The sequence below is a fragment of the Gymnogyps californianus genome, chromosome 1 (genome assembly GCF_018139145.2).
Source record: "Gymnogyps californianus isolate 813 chromosome 1, ASM1813914v2, whole genome shotgun sequence".
NCBI lineage: Eukaryota > Metazoa > Chordata > Aves > Accipitriformes > Cathartidae > Gymnogyps > Gymnogyps californianus.
The window spans coordinates 85,661,355-85,686,402 of record NC_059471.1 but is presented as its reverse complement, the minus strand read 5'-3'; the positions used below and the strand labels follow the sequence as shown (position 1 = coordinate 85,686,402).

The 25,048-nt window shown below is 37.5% G+C and overlaps 1 protein-coding gene across 1 annotated transcript in view; it reads right to left on the bottom strand.

Annotated features, from left to right (window-relative positions):
* Window positions 1-25,048, bottom strand: part of CDKL5 (cyclin dependent kinase like 5) — a 133,770-nt gene that overhangs the window by 40,780 nt on the left and 67,942 nt on the right. Inside the window, exons 4-7 of the mRNA XM_050899380.1 lie at window positions 9,175-9,220; window positions 5,984-6,120; window positions 2,872-2,992; window positions 1,616-1,675 (exon numbers count right to left, since the gene is read on the bottom strand). Coding sequence (XP_050755337.1) covers window positions 1,616-1,675; window positions 2,872-2,992; window positions 5,984-6,120; window positions 9,175-9,220 — 364 coding nt within the window. The remainder of the gene's footprint in view (window positions 1-1,615; window positions 1,676-2,871; window positions 2,993-5,983; window positions 6,121-9,174; window positions 9,221-25,048) is intronic.

Sequence of the window (25,048 nt, the reverse complement as noted above, 5' to 3'; positions counted from 1 at the left end):
CCGAGGGAGGGAGGGCAAGGGCCAGGGAAGGAGGTGGGGGTGAACGGTTCCCATCAGGACCCACTCACGCCCCCATTGGCTGTTCTTGCTTGTGATGCCGTTAGCCCCGACTGGAGCACACACTGGTCAGGGGCAGGCACTGTCCACTGATTGGTTCTTAAGCTCTGCACAAGGCAGCAATTGGTTCCCCTAACCACCCAACGCTGGCGCGGGGGGTGAAGGGGTGGAGAGAGAGCAAGGTGTAGGCTACACCAGCCTTCACCCCTCCGGGAGAGCCCTGGCCCTGCCAACCCCAGTGGGGTTTGCTTTGCAGGGGCAAGGCCCTGAAAGTAAGTGTAGGGTAAGGGAAAAATCCTGCCCCACCAGCTCTGGGCAATGGTGCCAGGGCAGCCTGGACACAGAGCTGCCAGGGGATGGCGGCCACAGCAGCGCAGACAGGAGGCCTGTGGATACCGAAAAGGCAAAGGCACTGAGGGCACCGGGCAACAGCACCCTGGTGTTCTGTCAGAGCTGTGCAGTTCCTTACAATGCAGAGTAAATTGCCCTTAATTCAAAGAACTCATATCGACCAAATCTTCTAAAGCTTTTCCTAGAACGGTTATTGTTTCTGAATGCTTAAACAAAAATGCCTTTAGGATTAAAAGAAATAAGCAGCACTGCAAATGACAAACGCCTTTTTTGTGTTCCTAAAAAACTATTTCAATCTATTTTTTTAGCAGTTCTTCTTTTCATTCAAAATTGCAGAGGTTTGAAATGACAGCTTTCAAACCACTCTCACTGAAAAGTGCCCTTGGGTAGCACCATGGAATTGGTTTTTATTTAACAAGCCAAACGGTAAGCTTTTTAGAGGGAACAATATTTTATTCTGTGTTTATGTAGCATTTAGAATAAAAATACAGATTGTTGGAACAGTGTACACTCCGCCCTGTTGTCTTTCTGGGGATTACTTACATGGGCAAAGTTCACCTTGTGCTTGGATGCTGATTCTTCAAAGCCTTAAGGCTGACATTAAACAGGTATTGATAGGTCAGGAAACATCAGAGTTACCATCACACGTACAACTCCGACTCTAACCTCCAGCCATTCAGTCATTAATCATATGTGGACACATGATTCCGTAATTAACATGACAGTAAAAGTTGACCTATAACTACACACGTAACAGTCCATAAAAGTCAGTGGTTCAAAAAATATATAAAAAGTATAAGTTTATTGTGTCTTTACTAAACAAGGAAGAATTATCTTTTCTTTTAATACACAGGCCAGATAAACCTAGTTTTGCTGTAGCTTATCAGCTTATCATCTGTGCTGTTCTCAGCTGGGTGCCAGTAAAACTGGCTGGGTGCCACTGCTAGTCAAAACCTTGTCAAATATAGGAAGAGATAAATGCAGTGTTTCTATTGACATGGTAACACAGGTATTTCACAGGGTATGCAAGTTAAGCCCAGAGATCTTTCAAATTAAAGTACTAGCCACAAACCTGAAGAAGTAATCTTCTGACCACTAAAAGGCTTTTAAACAGTACATACTGTAGACCTCTTATAAGAATAAGGCAAAATTCCACTGCAAGAGATTTTCTTTAAAAAGGTAAGAAGCAGGTATCTATTGAACTTACCAAAGTCACACAACTTCAGAACATCATTGTGGCTTATTAAGAGATTCTCTGGCTTGATATCTGGAGTATCAGAGTGAGAGAGAAAAAAAAATGCTGTTAAATTCTCTTTTTAATTTTGAACTTTGTCAACAAATATTATTTCATTATAACGTATTTAGAGATATTCATGCAATCATAAATGAAGCATTACAAGAGCAACTGCTGAAACAGCTTCCAGCAATTCGGTTTGTGAATATGCAGAATTAATTTTCTGCCTTTTGAAGTCTTTTAAAATGTTTCCCAACAAAATATGGGAAGATAAAAGGTGCTTACAGATATTCCTGGGCAGCAAACCAATATGCAGAATATTGCATATTGCAAAATAATACAAAGCACTGACATTTAATTACCCAGTTAACCAATAAAATGTTAAGTGTGTTGCACTCAACATTTTCAGTTATGATGATCTTCTTGATCACCTCTTGTCATATGTTTAGAAAAAATGTGTTGTCTAGTTTTAAGCCTGTTTTTTCATTCCTATATGGATACTGTGGTATCCATATATGGTATATTTTTCAAACTATACTTTACAAAATATTTTCAGATTCTTGCTTATGTTTCATCAGTCTTAAATATAAATAGCATATTGTATGAGAAATTTAATTTATCGGAAACATTAATTAGAAATACTACTCTTGCAAAGCCACAAAGCAAAATACAATGTTATTAAATCAGGATAAAATACATAAAACTAGATAAAGTCACACATCAAGATATGTACTCTAAGTGCTTGAAGCTTAGGGGAGTAAGTAAATATACAGAGCTGAACTCATGGGAGCTGGGAGGAACTGCCTTAAGCAGTAAAACATGGGGGACCAAGCTTTAAGTTTTGGGTTATTTTTCTCCTAATGTTCTATTATCAGATTCAAAAGTGAAATGACTGAGCGCCATGAAATGTTTAAAAAAATTCTTTTTCCTTTGGCAATGTCTGTACTGCAGTTTCACTTTGCTGTGCATATGATACAATCTTTATATCATACCCCAAAGACAGTGGACAGCAAGCTTTATATGTAGATGAATTTAGTTTTAAAACTATCTGAAGTCACGCAGCAGGCTTAAGACCCAGCCAAATTTACAGGGTTTTTTTTTTTTCTGTTGATATAAAGCAATTGCTTAGATTTATGTTAAATGCAATTACTTCAAGCTGTAACATCTTTCTGTTTAGAAAGCGAATTCCTACCTGGGGCATATTTCCATGTGGAGAACTACACACTTACCTCTATGAACAATATCATTCTTATGGCACCAATGAATCGCTTTAATTAGCTGGTAGATATAGCTTTTCACTTTTTCTGGTGGAACTCCATTTGGCATTTCTTCTAGCAATTCAAGCATATTCTAAATGTTTAAAAGACATTATTTACAAGAGTTATACTGTAGTTGCTAGAAGATAACATGCTTCCAGCATTCTGAAGCAACATACTGAGGCCACTGAGCCTGGCTACGCAAAATCAGTACTTTAACATTCAAGGAGTGCATTTTAATCATAAGCATACTACTAGCTGTTTTCATTCTAGAGAAAGCACTTGTGAAGACAATAATCCTTGAAGGTGAACCACAAATATACCAAAAGTCCTTAAAAGACTGTCATCAAACCACTTACCCTAAAACTTCTAAAAAGTCATTTAGTTACAAAAAGTTACTTAAACAGAAACACCAGGTCAATGTAGCTATATGTTTAGCAGAGCACAGCATTTTTGTCAATATCCAACTGTGCTTTGACATACTGTTTTCTTCATTATTAAGCTAGTTCTGCTGCTTTGACGTAGCAGGGCCATGATTAATCACAAACCATGTATGTATGTGAATGGGTATAGTTAAAGCAACACAAGCCTGTTAGTGCAAATGAAGTAACAGATATAAAAATGCCTCAAAGGGGCATAAATAGTAACCTAGGGAGTATCCTATAGCTATATATCAGTTATATTGATCTTAGACGTATTTGCACTACAGTAACTATGGCCATATTAACTGTTATATGGATATATCTAGGGAAGAAAATAAACTGATCGTTTATACTAGTAAATTTTCTCTTTGAAAAAGGACACTTAGATTCCCATTATGTTAGCAAATGTCTCCAATTTTGCACAATTAGAAGTACAATGGAGTTTGTACTCTGAATCCTGAATGAATAATGGACAGCAGCAGCCCACTTGAAGAAAGAAAAGTCTTATTTACGGAACATGGAAATAGAAATAAGTATTTTGGCTATATTGCCTTACACAACTCATTTAATTATGGATTTGAGCATTTGTAGATCTTTCATTTAAAATAAATTTACCTTGTCTTTGACAAACATTTTCCTCAGCTGTATAATACAATTTTTGAGGTTTCTCTTGTAAGATATTTTAATGAATACAAATATAAGACAAAACAAATGGAGACTTTGATAATATTTGAAAACATTTCTAAGTTTTGTAATCTGTGAATAAATAGTGGAACTTATGTGCTTGAGTGTCAGTTTCCTTAGAAACATGCTTCAGATCTGAGAAAAAAAATTTGTGTTAAGAAACCATATTGACTTTAGTTAGACTTTTGTCCACACAGAAGCCTGTAGATCTGGATAAGTAAGTCAAGAAGTTAGTGTTACAAATATGAACCAAAATAGTAGCATCAACACAGCAAGACATAATCCTATATGAAGACATGAACTAAGGGGATGATGAATAAAGGAGATTAGACTAAATGTGAATTTAAGTAATCTGGATTTGAGTATTGCAGAGCTAAGATTCCCTAAAGGACACAAGGTGCTCATCACCAGTCAAAACAAAAACTAGCCTACTATACCACATTTTGTTTAATTCCTTCTACTCTTCCCTCATCCAAAAATACAGAAATCATCCTGGTCTTCAAAGAAACTATTATGGAAACTATTTGATATATCTGAAAATGAGAAACGTTCATGGACTGTGAAGTTTAACTGAAAACAAAGGTGACCATTAATACAGAAATGACATTAGGCACAGACTATACATGATGTTTACCTTTATCATTATATTCTCTTATTCTGATGTAAATAATGTTAGATATTGCAGTCTGGAGTTTTTACCAATATTAACAATTTTTGAAGTATACTCCTTATCAGATCAATTAAATGCCTTTTACTTATGCTGCTCTTCCAGCCCACTACTACGGAGAGCTTAGCCAAGTCAGCTATAATAGAAAATTAAATGTATGTTCTAAGTTGGTGTGTGATCAAAGACATTCCACATGTCTGGAACAATTACAAGGATCATGGGTGGAACAAGTCAAGCTTTGGATGTTAGATCTAAGTAAGATCCACCACATTAGAAGTTGCTGATCTGCTGGTGAAAAACAAAACTGATTTCTGCCAAACTGTGGGCTAATACAGGTCACCCCACATTATGCAATAAAGTTATACGACATAATATATTGTAAACTGAGGTAAAGGAGACACAGTATTTAGGGTGAGGAATCTTTACATGAGAGAGAATCGACTGAAGAGGACTAGCACTCATCTAGACTGCAACATCACACTGGCAGGATATTAAATGAAAATTTCAATCAAGGGAACAGTATCTCATGCAAGCTACAGAGATACATATATTTAAGCTTGCGTTTATTTTTACTATATGTATCTGAATACCATCTAATTATTTCCATGAAGAAATGCTAAATGGTTAGAATTCAGAGGGAAGGTCTACCTTCATCATGAAGGTTGCAAAAATAACAAAAGACCAGTCTGTTCTAGCGTTTTTCTCCCTGGAAACAGACCAGGATGCTTGGCAGTAGTAGGCCCATCTAAGGAAATTTTGGAATCGTTTCAAATGAGGTCAGGATTGGAGATAATGACAGTGATCTTTGCCAAATCCCTCTAAGCAACTATTGATAGTGGCCTTGTTACAGAAATATACAAACAAATCCTATTTTTAACAAGGAAGGATGGAGAAAGTTGAAACAGATTCCAAGGTTAAAAGTCTATGATCTTGTTTTGAAAGACCATGTCAAGATTCATTATACAACATAACACAGGACAGTTAATCAGCTTTACAATTAAACTAGACTATAGAGTTTGGATGGAAATTTTTCTTCAAATGATATGTATTCCAGTCTACATAATTTGTGTTCATATATGGAAGAATTTTTTTTTTTAAATACCAACACATGAAGTAAAAACAATAGTAAAGTTATCAGTGTTGCTTTCTCACAATAAATGCCTCATTACAACAATTCAGATTGTATTAAAGTTTCTGCTGTTCCTCTTTATACATTAGAATAGCTTGGTTTCTAAAAGTAAAAGTAATTTTAAAGACTTTTCCAGTAAGCTGATGATTTAACTGTGGCAGGGATAGTACAAACTCAACTCACTTTTTCCACATATTCAAAAACTAAGTATAATTTTCCTCTTCTTCTGAAGGCTTCCTTCAGCTCCACTATGTTCTCCTGTTTCAAAGTGCGAAGCATTTTAAGCTCTCGTAAAGTGGTTTCTTTGACTTCTTCATTTTCTAGAGTGCAAAGTAAAAGTGACAGAGTAAAACTTACTAAAAAACAAAACAAACCCCTCAAGTAACACATGTTATAAATCTTTATTTTGAACCCCTGATTAAATTCTCTCTTTCTAGATATTACAGAGAAAAAGGCTTATTTTCCAGTGTGGACTCTCCGCTGCCTGGATGCTTCTGCACTGGAAGAGAGGTAACTGGTGACTGTGCTATCATTATGCAATGCTCACAGACTTCCCGTCACTACCATCTAGGTTTTCAGTGGCAGAAAAAGTCATAAGAAACAAACCACTTGCATTTCTATCTTTTTCATTATGACGAGCACTAATACGCTTCAAAAAATATGCATGTATGTGTACAGACACATCCTCCACCCCACAAATACATGTCACATGCATGAAGCACTGGCAAGGTTAATATGTCCTCAGAAACACTGGAATGCAAAGCTCATGTTTGAACAATGTCGAAGAATTCTATTTGATTCTAAAATAATTTTATTCTCCAAAAGCTGTGACAAATTTTAAGACCGAAGCACAGATTTGTAAGTCCTGTAAGTTTCCCCACAAGGCTTTCAATAGAAATTCAGCAATGCAGACCAGTGTAGCAGCCACAGAGGGCAGTAGAGCAAGTATTGGTTCAATGAAGCCTTGAATCTAATTCTGAGGAGTCAAGAAATTTAACTATTGTTTTGACAATTTAGTTGTCTGAAAGTTGTTCAAGAAAGGAGGAGTGTTTTACTAAAGCTTTGTACACTGCTTATCATCAAGGGGCCCTGAACTGACTGGGTTCTAAAGGACACTACCAATGAAATGTCAAATAAATCAGATTATATTAGGTTTTATTTTTCATTTAGTAAAATGAAATCCATTAATTCAGTAAATTTGCCCATACACATGTAGAAGCAGGGTTCTTAATCTCTTAGAACTGTTATCCACCACAGAAGGATATTAAATGGTATATAACTGCATAAATTCAAAACTAAATCACATTTGCAGGTCCTGTACCACAAAGACAGTCAGAGACAGAGGAAGAAGACACAAGGAAGAGAAATTGTTTTTCCAAGCAAGCAAAAGGCAAAAACAGGTTTGCAGGGGAGAGAGAATAACACAGGTCATGCAAACACATAGAATCATCATCAGAAGAGAGGAAAAAAAAAAAAAAAAAATTGAAGTGTAGCAGGAGGGAAGAGGAAAACAAAATATTATCATCACAAATGTTTTGATTAAAAAATATATAATTTAGAGCAATCGAAATCATTTCATTTTAAAACTGAGTGCTCGGAGTTGGCTTGCATCAGCCTGATTACATAATTTCATCTATAACTAGACACACTCTTTCCAGCGCATTTAGCATGCATATATCAATCAACAGCAAAAATTCAGTGAAACAAAAATGGCAATAGAAACAATTACAGTATATTCAGATTTCTAATGAACCACCATATTAACAAGACAGATGTGAAATGGGTTGAATCAAATCCATCAAAAGAACTTCTGTCGTATTTCAAGAAACTTGTAAACAACTAGCTACAACTCTGAAAAGCAGTCATCAGTCATGTAAACTGATATTATGTAATACTCTTGGAAAGCCAGACCTAATGGCAATGTTGCATTTTTTGTTTTCATTTTTTGGTAGACAGGCTAATATAATAATCCTGTTTAGGGCTTAATACTGAGATTCGTTGCCTAGGATCTGTACTGAATAGTCATACTGAGTTCCAAAAAGCAATTCTGAAGTACTCTCACGACCTGGTCAAGATGGTCACCACAATTAAATTATCTCCTACGTTCTTTAACAGGGATTTAAAACAGATTTCTGAATAGCAGAGCTAAAAAAAATCATCAAATGTACTCTTCAAGTGTCTGGCAAAATCAGCTGCAAAGCAGAGTTTGCATTGTGTAAAACAACAGACACAAATCAGACTTTGCTGTGTCTAACTGACTCTGAAAATTACAGTCCTTGTAATCAACCACATCTCCATGGCCATAGCAATTCTGTAACAATAACAAAAAAGAAAAGTGTGCTAAAATAAAGTGACTGCTGTTTCTTTAAACCACATCGTCAGCTTTCAGCTAAAGCCTTGGTATATGGCAAATCATAGCTGCATCGCCTCAGCATTTTTACTCAACTCCCCTTATTACTTCATACTTGGCTTCTCCTTCTGTTTGTGCTGGGCCATTAGGGATCAGTGTTAACTTCTCATGTATGCAAGGTAGACAGTTGCTGTCACGGTTGGATTGCCAGTTTTGCCTATGATAGGATACTGGGATTCACTGTCCTCCAACAAGCACAGGTCAGAGAGCCAGTCTTGTCTTGTACAGATCTTTGGTTTTATTGCTGCTGGGTGAGGAACAGGCGTGTGCAGCACTGGCAATAATTTCTATGTGTCCTGCCCTCTGCCGCCCACTTTGCCAGCAACAGTAAGCCTTGCAGGAGTCGGCTCTTCCCCCTCTCAGCAAACTCAGCAACACTGGAGAGTACACAGAGGCTGCTGTGAAGGGGCAAAGAGCAAGTTTCCTGTGGAGAACGGAGCCTGCTGAAGAGAGGGCAGAGCTGCTGCCTCGCCACCCAGCTCCCTCAAATCCTCCCACGGATCCCTGAGAACTCCCCAATTCCTCTTCATACCACTGAACTTCTCAGTGACCTCTCTTGGTCTCCTCCATTTACCCCTTCAAGTTCCCCTAACATTTAGATCCCCTCTCGCAGACGAAGGGTGATAAAGCCCAAAGACTCTGCAAGCCACTACTACAAGAGGAGTTTTTGCCATTTTCTGATCACATCCAGTCTCCAAGTGGTAGATCTCACTACCATGTATGGCACCACAATCTCAGCCATATTAAGATAGATGCACCAAGAAAGAAAGGTGGTTATCTAGTTGGAGTGTATAATGCAGTCCCTAGGCAGGTATGAAGGATCAAGTGCCTTGAATATTCACAGAGCTAATAAATCATTATCATTTCTAAATCATGTCTTGACAGATGAGACTTCTTATTTTAACTGGAGAGATATTAACAACGTAGTTATTGACATGAAAGATTATGCAGCAGAAAAGGTTACCTTCACTGTCTTTGAATTTCTTGATAGCCACGATTTCATGTGTCTCCTGTAAAACAACAGCAAAGAAAGGGAAATTAGCAAGATCTGTTGTGTGTTTTCTTGGGTTTTTTTCCCCCTGAGCATCAGACAAACAAAAAAAAAATCATCCAGAGAAATTTCACAATGCAAACCAAAATTAATTTAAAAACTGGTAAATACCTGTGATCAGGCCAAACGCAATACAAACCCACATGTAGCAGATATGTCACAATTAGGAACCCCAGTATGAAAAAACAAAGTTAAATGCCAAAAATTCATATTTAAATGCCTTATACCAGATATCAATTAAATTTTCAGAAGAGTTGTTCCTGTGACTCTTGTTGCTTAGTTATTCTGAAAGTCAAACAATCTTTTATCTGACCAAAGTATGAGCGTGGGTGCTTATCTTTGTGAGCTGAAGTGAAAATACTGTGCTAGCATGTGGCTAAGGCTTACAATGAGACCTGTAGTTTTGGTTGTCAAAAGTTTTGGGGCTTCAAAGTTCAAATATCCACAAAGAACATGAGTTTAGGAAAGTAAATTCTCTGTGCCTCTTTAAAAAAAGTTGTAGTCTTAAGGGAAGCCTATCCAAACCCAGAATCACTAATTGCATTTGGAAGCATCTTGTCATGTGAGCAGGAATGCATTTAGCACATGACCAAAATGTAGCCAACATGACATGACTACTGCAGGTCTGTTCATACAATGATGCAGCACTCGAATTTTAGTAACATGATGGGGAAGAAGCTTTAACGTCACAGAGCAAGGGCGTGTGAGCAGACAGGCAGTAGGCTACCTGGGTTACTTGACAAGCTAGATCTAGCTTACACATCTCCAAACATCACAGTCTTAAAAAAAAAAAAAACCCACCATAAGCCAACAATATCCCACTATTGATAGCATACAAAGGCTGGATTGGAGAACAGCAATAAAAAAGTGAAGCCCTTCTGGAATACCCGAAAACATGTGTGTAACCAAGTATTGAATAACACAAACATTTACTCAATTTTTCATTTCAAATTGTCATAACACATGATATAACACACCTGTAAAACACCTGATCCCATTTAAAATAAAAGCACCTGGAAGCACTACTGTAGATAAGGCCTTTCAAAGAAAATCAATACTACTATGAATAAAAATCAAGAAAGATGAGTTTGCAAACAAACATAAGAATATATGTGTGTATATAATTTGCATGTTTTTAAAAAAATCATAATAATTTAAAAATCCTTCGATCATCACTCATGACATCTATCAGAAAAACTTGGAAGCATTACATTGTATATTGATTTAAGTGACCAAACTATATTTACCTCGCCTTGAAGAAGGTTAGTTCAGCAGAAGCAGCACATGCTACTAACTCTTCGAGAGGACTTGCACTGCTTTTCTGCTACTGAAACCTACTCTTCATATACACTGGTCTAATCTGAAGGCTGATACATTACATAAATTCAGCTGAGATACTACAAAGGCCCAAGCACTACCCTTCGCTCAAGCAGTTTACAGAACGGCAAAGAAAGAGATGTCAGAACTGAGGAGATAATACACACTTCAGGTTCGGAGTGATTCTGAATGGTTTGTCTATAGCTTTTATGTCAAATACAGTTCCTAAACATTTTTGTTTCAGGAAGCTTACAAACTGAATGGTTTAAACTAAACTGAACAGACTATTTTACTAATTACATTGTTACTACTAAGTTATAGTATTGTTATATTTATTAACTCTAACTATAGTTATAATAGAACACTGCTAAAAGGGTGAGTAAATTTAGCTTATTTGACTTCTGGTATCTACTGTTAGGTGCTCTGGCTAATTAAGCCTCTGAAAGGTTTTTCCAAAAAGGAACACCGTAATTGCCCTCAAAAGCCTCTGCTGACTGTAATATGCCTATGTTTAGACAGTGTGCATACACCACTTTGCCGATGAGCCAAATTTATCCATTAACATTACATTCCTATTTCACATGAACAAAAAGAAAAAATTGTAGATGTTTCAGCAACCATCGAAAGGCTGTATTTTCATTCCCGAAGTAATGGCTAAGTACACTGAAAGAAATGTAGGAGTTAAAAGCTGTTGCCTCACACAGACAGCAATTCTGCACCATTCAAGAAATCTAGTCAATGTGGCTTCTCTGCCATATGCTGCTGTCCCTATAGTGAATGTGATTATTTTGTAAATTAAGTTTTAAAAGCTCTTGGGTCACAGTCTTGCAAAGACTTACATAAGATATGCCATCAAAGGATTTTGACTATTCACAGTATTTAAAGCATGAGTGGCTCTATGAAGAACAGGAACATAAAGGCTTCAGCAACACACAAATGGAAGAAAAAGTTATCCAAACAGTTCAAAATACTACAACATTTAAGAAATTTTCATTTGAAAACCTTTATCACTTGTATTATTTCATTAAACTAATTAATGGTGTCATAATTAAGCAACCAAGAACTTATACATTACATATTCCCTATCTTAAAAAAAAAAAAAAACAAATAATGTGTTTAAATAACCTGAAGTGAAACAACACCAAAATGAGACTAGATAATAGGTGCTTTGAGGAGTTGCACTAGTAACATTTTATTCCTCCTTAGGGACAGACATTCTTGTTTAGGTTTCTTGGAGGACCTCATCCTGTCTAAAAGGTATTCTCTAGGAACCAGCTACTGGTGAAGCAATCAAGCCAAAGCTAAAATGGATACAAGGACACTGAAGATTACCGTGCATAGATTTTTAAATACAATGCACCTGCTTGTCAAAAAGTCTGTAACTTCCCTATGATGTGGAACACCTCCAAAACAGTAGGGTTTCGGAGTGCTCCATCAGGCAGAACAGAAAATTGAAGCTGAGTGCACGTTTCCCACTTCTTGGTCGAGTGCTCTAAACCAAGTAAATAATTTACATGAGGTGACATAAGAAATAGTAGCTCCTCATTGATCATGTTTTAAACTAATTTCCAAAGGAAGAATCCATCCGAAATGCCCTGTTTCTCTGTTTGCCATCACCACTAGTTATTTTGAACTAGATGTCCAGTTTCAAGCAAATTTTACAGAGAAATGCAAGTTTTAAAAAGAGAAAATTTAAAAAAATTTTCTCAAATTTGTCAGCCATATATAGAATATCCTTCCTTGGAGGAAGAAAGCAGTAAGAACTTGATCTCCTATACATTGTATGATGTTGCAGACAAGCAACATATGTAGACTGTGCAACGAACACATAATTGTCATTTACACAAACTGATACAGAATGAGATTGGAAAACATGGAATACATTTTGTATATGGACCAATTCAGCAGGCATATAGTAGGGGTAGTAAGAGTATGCTTCCTGGATTAGGAGATAGATGCTAGAGCTGTCAGATGATGCAGGCCAAACCTGAAGTTTCAAACAAGTACTGACATGCACTACGTGCAAAGCAAACAGACATCACATTGCTAAGCCCTGAGAAGATGGACAGAATCAGGGATACAAAGAAAAGCAGAGCTTTGAGCAATGAGGAAATTCAACAGTGAAAATTCAGACTCCTGTGGGAATCTGAAAGGTTCTTTACAGACCAAATTTAGATTGTTACTTAAACCTTTACTTGAAAGTCCTTTTGGAGATCTGAGCTCTTTTGTGGATCTCTGCTCCTCAAAAACAGGCCAAACTGCAATTCTCCAAAATAGAACTGTCATTCTTTAAAATATCTTTTTTGCATTTCAAAAGGTTTTTTTCAAGACTGTACTCTGAAACAGAACAGTACTGAAAACAATGTTCAGTCTGATTGCGGAAATCCTCCTTAGACAATAGCTCCGTATCCAACTGCTAACATGGAAAATTCTCATATCCAGTTAATGTATCATCTAGGCAGATAAGCTGTTACTAGTTGATTCAATGTTTGAGACTTCAATGAATGTAAAGGAAAGAAAAAACTCAAGTAATCCTAAATATTCTGTGCTCTTTATGGAACACAATATCCTTTCTGATCTCTACTACTTACTACTACTAGCTTATATCATGAAGTATGAAAATTTGAGTTCACTTAGCTGTAGTTTTGCTTCACTCAGCTACATTTATTACTAAGCATCTCATTATCTTGTTCTGCTACAAAATTCTGGCCTCAATATTTCACTTTAACATTCTGAGGCAAAAAAAATTTGCAAATGACAAGTCAAACCTCTCTTAGCATTGGTATTACCTCTGCTTATTGAGCACGTATATTATAAACATTCTATGTTACAAAACTATAGGAGAAGCACTGTTTTACAGTTAAGTATGCAACAACAGATGAATGTTACTGAAAACACTTTGTGTAAAAGTTAAGGATGTACACAAACTGATTATTCAGACTCCGTGATTACATGTGTCTAAAATGGGGCAAAATATGTCTCTCCTCCATGTACAAACCTGCTAATACCATTTAATAAGGCTAAGACAAACATTTCTTAATCCATGTCTGTTCTATTTGCTTTCTATATAAATAGAGAGAGAGAGAGAGAGGAAGAAGGCGATACTTGCTCACAGGAAAAGGGTATCTCCAGTCCTAGAGATGGGAATGACTTCATGCTAGGGCTCAATCCTTTCCTTTACCTCAAAATATGCGTGGGAATTACCTCTGGAGAAAACATGTGATTTACTGTCTGTGCACCTAGCCGCAGATGAGAGGTGAGTATCCTTATGGGAGCTGAGCAGTTCTCACAGCTCCTCTGCTAGCCACCCAGAGATTTCTCTCCTAGGTTTCCTCACAAGATTGTAGGACCTGGTATTTCCTGTCATGAGTATCAAACTAGAAGAGTTCCCCAACTTGAAAGCATTCAATTTTATCTCATTTAAAGGACAGAGGTCCCCTATTTTTCCATTGTCTCTATATAATATATATGACAAGACAGTGCTTTTCCAAAACAGTGTAGTAATGTATCTTGATGTTAATGATGGGAGTACTCAAGGACAAAGGTCCTTCTCAGCATAACTCAAGATCTTAGAACTATAACCATTCTTCTCTTGAAAGAGAAACATATCCTACCAAACTACATGCTGTTCTTGAAAATATCATGTGACAAAAAAAAAAATCTTTTCAAACGTTTGTCCCTATTTTGTTTCAAAGGTTTCTGTTAGGACTTTTTTTTTCCTTTTTCTTTTGCATATCAAGGAAAATTTGACACAAAGCATAGGTACACAAAAAGATTATTGAAAAACAGATAAGATTCGGTCCTTCAGAAAGTTACATCATTCAGCTATCATTTTACTGCCTCACCCTATATGATTACAAGAATTTCTCAAGCGTGGATTTTTTAAGCAACCAAAAGAATAAGTGTTTATAAAAATCAACAAACATGAGTAGAGAGAGCAATAGTCAATACTGAGCACGTGCCATGGAGAAGCAGCATGTTGCTGCCTTTACTCAGGCAGTGCTGCTCAAGCACTATCTAGTACATCACATCAGGGTTTTATGCTGATATATTAAGTGGCATATTAAGATATGACATGGCATGTTCTCTGATTTGCTCATGTTTTCTGTCTGCACAAGTATAAGGCTATAATGCATGCTTAACTTCTGCTAGAAAAAGTTAATCGCATTCTCTACTTATAGATAATATTCACATTTTATAAAAATAATTTAGAAGCAAGCAAGAAACTGTGATTTGATCCTCACCAATCCATAATTACATTCATACAATTTAGTTTGCCACAAAGACACACATTAAAAAATCAACAAAATTCAGCATAACATATCCTATGGCTAATGTCTTTTCTGAACAAAGTAGTACAGTTTTACTTTAACTTGCATAAGCATTATTATGTTCCTCAACATTTAAGTGTTTAGAATAGATCTTTCAATAATCTTGATTCTAGCAAAAATCACAGAACATTAAGCAATCACTGGTGAGGCAACAGAAGTCCATGAAACCATTACAAGATAGTAAAGCATTTATTTTTCATGAGTCACTTAAAATGAAACTTTTAAAAAACCAGCAAATTCATTTTTCAAAGTTACTCTCAAAACAAGAACAGAAAATATTAACATTTTAGTCAGTATCAATCAATGTATCATAAATGTAACATCTGTCATTACAAAAGTCTTTAAACTTAGGCCAAGCTACCTCGCAATGCAAGTTCTGAGAGGTAACAGGCATTGTCACCTGCATGTAAATCAGGTCCTTAAGACATCACCCAGACACTGTCCTCACTCCATCCGCATTCTGCCTTAAAACACTGTTACCTTTGGACAGTACTAACAGATCAGAACACAGCTTCCTGTCTTCTCACGGCTTCTAATATTAGGTGCTGGCAATTTTGCAACATTACTTTCAAAATCTAGTGGAGTATCTTAGAAAATCCTCTGTAGAAAAAAGAAATGTGCAAGACGATGGATTCAATTTCTTTTTTCAAACAGTTTGACATTGGGAAGTATAAGTCATAGCACTGTGTATTCTTGTACACCTAAAATACTTCAGGGAATTTCCCTCAAGAGGTGTTTCTGTTTTAATCTTATATTTCTCCCTTGAGAAAATTGTAATTCTCCTATTTTTCAGTTAAAAAACCCCCACACTTTGTTTATCTATGAAATATCACTCTTAGCATAGGAGAACTTTCAGAAAATTACTTCCTAATCCAAAAGTCCTATTTATTTTTAGGAAGAGACAGAGCCTCTGGTAAATAATGACAGAACAGCATGTCTGAGTTATCACAATGCCTTTATTTATTGGAAAATTGATCAGAATTTTTCCAACACATACATGTTACAGTTTACTTGAGAAGAAGCATCTAGAATGAATCACCACAAATCAATTTTGTATCTCTCGAAAACAGAATGTTATTTACTAACCAGCTAAGCGCAGGAGAAGACTCTTAATGGAACAAAGATTTATATACTTCACATGCCCATTTTAAAGAAGATGCCACACTGTCTCTAGTTGAGGAAGAACAAAAGGAGGACTAGAGAAAGCTTAAACCACTCTGGACCCACTAGAAGATTTCCAAGGAGGAACAGCTATAAAAGCTCAGCTATTCCACTGGGGAAAGACACATAAGAAAAGGCTGAAACCTTTAGCTACCAGTTTGTCAGGAAACGACCAGTAAGCATGTGCAATGATGGAAAGAGACTTTTTTAAAAAAATGCAAGCAGATTGAAACAGTTTCTCTGATTTCTTTATGTCTTTCATACACACTTGCAACAACTGTGTTGTCTGTTCAGATGTTACGAGCAAATGCTTGCATTACCAATTTTACTTATCTGGATTAAATCAAGTGTAATTTAAGGGAATCATAAACAGCAAGCATTTCTTACCCAACCGTCAGACGAATCTGTAAGCCAAATGACTGGCCCATCTGTACCCACAGGCTCACAGATTGGGCCCCCCTTTGAACTGCCCCAGGCCCCAGTGGCAGGCTCGAGAGAGACCAAGGGGTCCCCCCTCTGCTGGTGGCAGAGGCTCTCCAGACTGCAGTAAGTATACAGGCTCGCAGGACAGTTGGGGCTGGAAGGCGCCTCTCAACCAATCTTGAACGTCCCCATCTCTGGAGATATTCTGAATAGCCTTTGAGATATTCAAAATCCACCAGGACAAGATTTGGAGCAACCTGCTGTAGCTGATTCTACTTAGAGCAGTTGTTAGGAGGCACACCTGAATCCTGAGGAGTGCATTATAATGTATGCATTTCACATTCTTCAAAAACTTGAAATCTACCAATTTATGGTTTGCTTTTTTTTCCCTTCTACTTTCCACAAAAGTTACAAACACTGATCTTAGCCTTGCAGGCTAGTCCCTCCCACTTTCATTTAAGATCGGCAGAGATGCACACAGTGATTCAGAGCAGGACTAAAGGCAAGGTGTTCTCAGTCACCTCTGCATAAACGGAGGAAGCGGCTTCGCTAGACTCCCAATGAAGCCTAGGGGGGCTCATCTCTCTAGACTGAAGTTAGCTCTGTGCAAATTCTTCCTGCCTCCTCTTTTACATTATGCCAAATGCTGGCTCTTCATAAACATTGGGAATTAGCAGTTTCTTTAACCCAAGGTTATAACATTAGCATTTAAACAGACTGTCATGGTTTAACCCCAGCCAGCAACTAAGCACCATGCAGCTGCTCCCCCCTTCCCCCTCTCAGTGGGGCGGGGAGGAGGATCGGGGGAAAAAAAGTAAAACTCGTGGGTTGAGATAAGAGCAGTTTAATAACTAAAGTAAAACAAAATATAATACTAACTACTACTAATAAAAATATTATACTAATAATAACGATAATAATGATGATGGAAAGGAATAAAACAAAAAAAAAAAAAAAGAGAGAAAAATAAAACCCAAGAAAAGACAAGTGATGCACAATGCAATTGCTCACCACCCGCTGACTGATGCCCAAGCAGCGATCTGCCTCTCCTGGCCAACTCCCCCCTGTTTATATACTGGGCATGACGTTCCATGGTATGGAATATCCCTTTAGCTAGTTTGGGTCAGCTGTCCTGGCTCTGCTCCCTCCCAGCTTCTTGCACACCTGCTTGCTGGCAGAGCATGGGAAACTGAAAAATCCTTAACTTAGGATAAGCGCTACTTAGCAACAACTAAAACATCAGTGTGTTATCACATTGTTCTCACACTAAATCCAAAACCCAGCACTGTACCAGCTACTAAGAAGAAAATTAAGTCTAACCCAGCTGAAACCAGGACACAGTTCTACAACTCCAAAATACTACCCTGAAAAGAACACTTGAAGGAAGTGAACCCACTCAGTATTTTCTACTAACTTCTAGGCTGATGATAGTGGTTAGCATTGAAACTTTCATTGTTCCAAATGGATTTTTCATATTTATTCACAATTTTCTCCAAGCAAGAAAGTAAATATGTATTCCCAAAGAATTTGTACAATAGTGTAATGAAAAGGACCTGGAATAAAAAGCAGCTTTTAAATACTGTAAATGCAGCTATTCTGGCTTTTCACAGTAAACTAGTATTATTGTAGCAATTTTTTTAATAATCTGGCCTTCATTTCATCCTATTGTAGCACTAATCTATATCCTTTTACAATTTGACAGTATTGTTTAATCCCAACCCTAGATGTAAAACAGAACCCAAATTCAGTAAATGGCCATAAAATTTTTCTGATACTGAAACATCAATAATAGTCATTTCAGTTTCAAACCTTCAGACCTCCTCTTCCAGTTCTATTTGATTTTTTTGGTCTATTAACACTGGGAATTGTGGAAAATTTGGGGAATAAAAATAAAGCTATTTATAAATAGCATAATACTGCATTGGGCAGATACCAGCATTATTTAATTACTTCTTATAGCATCATCTTGACACTTGGAATACAAGTGATAACAAAGTGGAAAAAGCAGGAGGACAACCTGTACTACCTTTATGGCTTCCTTTAAGATATTGCTGAGTCCATAAATGCAGAGATCAGCAAGACATAATTACACTGTATTTCTTAATTCTTTGTTATTACTAATGTAATGCTCCTTCCCTGGGCACCTAGTAACTCAAGAGTAGGTAGAACTTACTGGAAAATACGTCTTTGTTTTGTTTGGTTGCGTTTTTAAGCATGCATTAGTGCCAAAGTCTTCAGTATTATTATTCCAACTTTGAGCATGAAAATAGTTTCAAAGTGATTGGCTAAACTTCTGAAGTTCATCACAGTTCAAGCTTTAATTTTGAAATCTTTACTTCTGTAATTGATACATTTTTTTTTTAATCTGGTATCTTCACATTTTAAATTTTTGTCTTTTTTCTTATCAACAGTCTGACAGGCATTTTCTTTAATCTGTAAAACAAGACCTACTATGAACCAAAGGCAGACTTGTCAAGCAGGTTCCTGAGGGTGAAACTCTTCAGGTGGAATTCAGTTTCAGATTAAGACATCTAAAGTGAGATACCTGCATGTGAGTTGTGTGTTCAAGCTTCTACTACAAGCACAGCTGGAGAGCTCTAAGCTGACCGGTCACTCAAGACATGATTCAGTAGCCTGAACACAGGCATCTAGTAGCATTTAAGATCCCCTAGGTATCTACAACACTCACATGGTATTGGCAGAAACGACAGAGAATTTATAGAGATACATACCTCCTAGAGCAGAAGCTAGAGGTAAGGCATAGCATACCAGGTATTGCCAATAGCAGTGGGAGCTTATTCTTAGGCAATTAAAGTGCACCTTTCATCCCCAAAGCATGAATTGAACTTCCCTGTATTCCTTGACGAGATTTCCATTGACTATAGTGGGAGTTTAGACACTTGTACAGGTACACGCATACATACCTAAATTTGTATCTTAACCATGTCATCTTTCCAGATCTACCAGCACACGAAAAGAAAATAAAATCAAAGCACATATTCAACTTAAGCATGTATGGGAAATGCACAGAAATCACATTTGGATTTTCCAGTGTGGGTAAAATCAGTTGGAGTGGGGTTTTTTTGTTTCTTTCAATTTAAAAAAAAGTTGGTCCCTTCTCTTTTTATCAAGTACCTCCCCCAGTCTCCACAACCTTTCCAAGGCAATCAAGAGCTGTCCTGCTGCAAGGACTCTACCTTTGGATGCTGCCCGTCTGGTCCCATTAAACTGTATAGGCTGAGTTCTCTCGAGTAATTCCCAACTCAATCCTCGCCCGCTGCTGGTAATCTTCTTCCTCAACCCTTTCACTAAGCATAGAGATCTGGGAGACTTTGCTGGTGAAAACCAAGGCAAAGAAGGCACTGAGCACCTCAGACTTTATCTGGCTCTGCTGTCACTAAACTGCCTGTCCCACTCAGCAATAGGCCCACACTTTCCTTGTTCAGCCTTTCACTACCAAAGTAGCAGCAGAAGCCCTTCCTGCTGCCCTTGCAAGTCTCAACTCCAGCTGAGCTCTGGCTTTCCCAACACCACCCAGATCCACCCAAGCAATGTTTCTAAATTCCTCCTTTGCAGCCTGTGTGTGCTCCCACCTCCTGTATACTGCTTTTTTGCATTGGAGCTCCATCATGAACTCCCTGCTTAGCCAAGACAGTTTCCTGAGAAGTCTACTTGCTTTCCTAAGCACTGAGATGGACCATTCTTGTGCTTGGAGGACGTCGTTCTTAAAGGACTGCCAGCTTTCCCTTGCCTTTTAGAGCTGCCTTCCATGAGCTCCCCATCTACCAGTTTCTTGCATACTCTCTGTTCAAGGTCTGTACTCTGTGACTTTCTTCCCCTCAATGTACTCATGATCTTGAACTCCACTATTTCACAGCCATTGTAGCCAATTATTATAATAATCTGGCCGGCCCTTCCAGCACCTGTATCAAGAAATTTTCCCTGACATCCTCCATAAATCTCTGGGACCATTTACATCCCACCATGTCGCCCTTCCAGCAGATGCCAGGGAAGTCCCCCATGAAAACCAGGGTCTGTGATTCAGAAACTTCGTCAGCTGTTTAAAGAAGGCTTTGACAACTTCTTCACCCTGATTAGGTGGTCCACAAGAAAGTCCCAATACAATGACGCTGCTTCTGGTCTCACCTCTAATTCTGAACCACAGGCTCTCAACCACAGTCATTCATCCCAGAAAAGACGTCCATGTATCTGAGATACTCCTTCACACAAAGGGAAACCTCACCCGTCTTTGTCTTTTGAGCCTATCTTTCCTGAAGTGCTTGTATCCATCCATCATAAAGCTCTAGTATTAATTCTATTTTAACAATTTTTAAGTATTAAGTAAATTTTTGTTTTACAGCGCAAGCTAGAACAGGATTTCCCAAGCTTAGTTTGCTCAGCTTACCATTATCTTAGAAAGAAAAATTATCTAGCTTGGTGTTGAAGGAAAAAAAAAATAAAAATAGCAGCAGCTACTCTCATTTCCACTCTGCAGACTTACACATCAGGTTTGCCCTAACTTTAACTTTCCCTCTCATGCACGAATGGCAGCAACAACTGCTCCATATTCTGGAGTGGGCCTTAAACCACCAGAGATGGTAATCATCTATTCAGATACCAAACAGCCATTCCAGATCTGCTCTGGAGCAGAAGCAAGAGCCACGGTTGAGTTATTTTTGGTTTTAAAACATTAATTTGAAAGAGAGTATATGTTAGTAATGATAAGCTTTCCACATCTGGGGGAAAGCCCAAGCCACAATGTTGTTCTTGTCTAGAATCCCAAAGATGAGAAGTTTTATGTTTAGCATTTCCAATTTTTACGAAAATGTTTTAAACTGAAAACTGTTTTTTTTCCCCATTTCAGGCAGGCAAAATAGCGTAACACTGTCTTGTCCATGCAATTTAGTGGGTAAAAGGTGTTACTGAATGTGACCAACACCCTTGGCAATCTGGTCTCAGCTCGTTGATAGGTTTGGCTATGGAACATTTCATAGATGTCTACCTTAACCCTAAGAATCTGCCATTCCATGTCCTCTCCGTCATATGGTATCTCCATTCTCCTCAAGTAGCACTACGGCTCACAAACATCCCTTTCACTTCTTTCAGATCTTTAATGATAGTATTTTTGTGTTGTTCTCTAGGGAAGGGATGATAAATTTGAACAGGAAATGCCACCTGTATTTTCTAGCCTCAGTTCTTTGGCTACTTCTTCCATTAGACAACAGTATTATGGAAAGAATTTTTTTTTTTTTTTTCTCCTAAGGATTTTGTGGCATTTACATAAAGACATCTTTTTGCCCTCTAGCTTTTTTCCCTCAATCAAGAGATATTTTTGCTGACATTATGCTCTTATCAAAGCAAAATACTAGGGCAATCTTGTAACAGGGAAAGCTCTATAGGTGCAAGTTGGGACTATTTTCTTGTCCTCAAATTTTTAAATTGTTTTAGCATTATAATAGAGCAAGATCATTTTTCCTCATGTTTTATTGATCAGTTCTCCTCACTTCTGACTCTTTCCCTACCAGCCTCATGGCTGGTCTACAGAATCCTAAATCAATGCTCTTTCCTACTTCCCTTTCAATTTAGCTATTTTTTAGAAGTTTTTTCCAGTCTGTATATTGATATGGGTTTCAGTGAACACCTTCATTTCTTCTCAAAGTTTCTACATTCAGGTTTGCAGAGAAAGGCAGCCTTTTCTTCTCTAGGATTATACAGACAGTGCATTCTTTGGATAATAAGAGAGAAATTCTTGCCTCTTAAGAAAACTGCCATTTTGCTCTGCCAAGCATTTAAAACTGCATTCCTTTTAGAGGTTTTCTCTTCTTTATAGAATAGCATTAAGGATTAAAATTCAATCCAAACTGCTTAAAAAAAAAAGAGAGCAGGCAAGATTCATACCTCAAACACATACAGGTTTTACTGATCACTGTTGCAGAGGTCAGAGGAACGGGAGGGCTGCCTCTACACAAGTTGCACGGTAATTTAGTTAACTTGAGAAGCAGAAATCTTCTTGATTGAGGATTTAAAGGAATCTGCACCTAAGGAAGACTTCTGTTACTACTAATAGATGAAGAAGAAATGGCAGCTAAGTCTTCATAAAAATAGCATTCCTACAGATGAATTTTCAGTTTTGGAGCTAAATTGAGAAAGAGAGTTTGTGGACTTATTTCAGGCAGTTTCTGCAGCATCCAAAGACTCATGACTAGATCATTATATTTTCTCTTATATCTCAAATGGGAGAAAAAAGTCTGAAGATCACACAAGTTCCAGGAAGATTAAAAAAAGCTATTCTAATAAAAACTGCCCCTACCAATAAGACTATCTAACACATCCCACTTTTAGATCTTGCAAAACTCATGCGCTTTTGAGCCAGGGAAAAAAAAAGATATCATGCAGAATTTGGGTTCACTGTGAAAGTTTGCCCAGACGTGACAAATGAATACTTCTTGGAAAAAGTGGAAGGAAAACAGTGTCTTGATCTCACCAAATTTATTGTCCCAAACACTGGAAACAATATGTGGGGAGAGGGGATAAAAAAAGTGCAGAATGAAGAGCTCAGGGCCAGGGCTAAAGAGACTAGGAAGAGGCAGCAGACAAATGCAGGCTGAAAACAGATTGGAAGGGAGAACTGGGATAAGGGATCTGGACTCAGAAGTTAGTATTAAACCCAGCATAATAAATAAGCAAATGAATCTGTGAACATCTAAAATTTTACTGGAAGCCAATTTTACTGAAAGCAGAGGAATGGTAAGAATTCAGAAATAGCTGCAAACCCACTAAAACCACAAATGAGTCTCATTCCACAGCGTTCTGGTATGCACGGGGGATGAAGGCAACAGGTTACTAGCTACACCACCTCAAATACTAGAAGCTGACAGCTGTGTGACAACTGCGTGGGTATCCATATGGTGTTACATGATGAATTTTGTATTTGAGAAGTCTAGAAAACTATGTGCAAAAAAGTAAGTTTATCACAGTGTATATAAACAAGACAGTATTTGAGGGGAAAAGGTAGCGTTCTTTTATTAGAACTACTGGTGCACACAAAAGAAATTGAAGCCCTTCTCCAGGTCTAAAATAGAAACAGCAATCTCCAAAGCCAAGTTTGAACTGAGAACAAATATATTCTGTGTTTAAAAAGACTCAATAAACCTACAGAAAACCTCAAATATTTCCTAAGGTAGAGTCCACCTCATTTAGCTTTAGCCAGTTAAGAGTTATACATCCAATGTGCGTTGTCAAGGCTTTCCCCACAGCTAGTAAAAGCAGGGGAGGGAGAGAAGATTCCGCCAGAAGATTACTGATTTTAATCATTTCCAGATGGTAAGAACTGCTTTTCAGATATTGGACTCTCTCAACTTATATAAACTAGGGAGATCAGTTATGCAAGACCTACACACTGAAACAGTGGGGGAGATTAATTCCACCCAAGTTACTTGACTTTGAAACCCTTCTGTCTGTATGTTTTATTTTTTCACGCATGCACACACTTATATGCATGCACGTGTTTTTAAGGTACATTTCAGAAAGTGGTCAACACTAGTAACTTCAGAGATATTACCTTCTCTGTATCAGTATTCTGAGTTCCATTGCTACATTAATGTCATCACAGTCCATTGGATTGTGTTTGTAATACACATGCTAGAAACACAAATAAAGTATTCCCAACTGTGCTACTGAAGTAAGAACATCTCCATTGCCAACGTAACTGTGCAGCATCAATTCTCACATCCCACAAAGCAATCTGGCATAGCTAGCAGCAAGACCAGAATTTCTGAAGCTCATCCTTCTTCTTTAACCTGCACATTAGAGAACAAGTACATGTTCTCTGGTGAGTATCTTCATGAAGCTATAAATATCTCTGCTACGAGCTTTGCATTTCCTTTTCCTGGTATAATTGAAGGTACTACCTGAGATCAGTAAAGCTTTAAATAACTTGCAAAGGCAGACTCATTAGAAGCAGCTCCTTTCCTTATGTTAAGCTTCCAGAAGAATGTTTCAGATAAGATCGTCGAGTAAGAGCACAAAGATTAACATGAGAGGTTGTCATAAGAAAAATATGGATTTAGAATGTATGTTATAGATTGATCTCCTAGAGCTGTATTTCTCTCCGTTCCAAAGCACTATAAAGATTCATTTAAACGGAAGTGAAAGAAAAAGTAACAATTGGAAAAGCTTTAGGATTCTTTGTGGAGTAAAGGTTTCAAATCTTTTACTTAGTAAAATTTCTCATTAATATTTAATAACAGTACTGTTACTTCAGATTTGATTAGGGGGATACAAAACATTTAAGATTACTGCAAAAATCCAGAAGCTAAAACTGTACAAGTAAGCTTGGAGCTTCATTGCAGTACTTGGTCTAAAGGAGATGCAGATACGAAAAACAAAGCTTCTTCAGAGGAAGGTTGCCTTCTGTCCTTTGTAAACTGATATAGTAGCAAGCCTTCTGCTGGTACAGAGCGTAAACAATAGCTCTAACAGCAGTCTGTTGACTAGCGTTTGTGTTTGAATGTACTAAATCTGACTTGGTTTCATTATAACATGATTCTGGATGT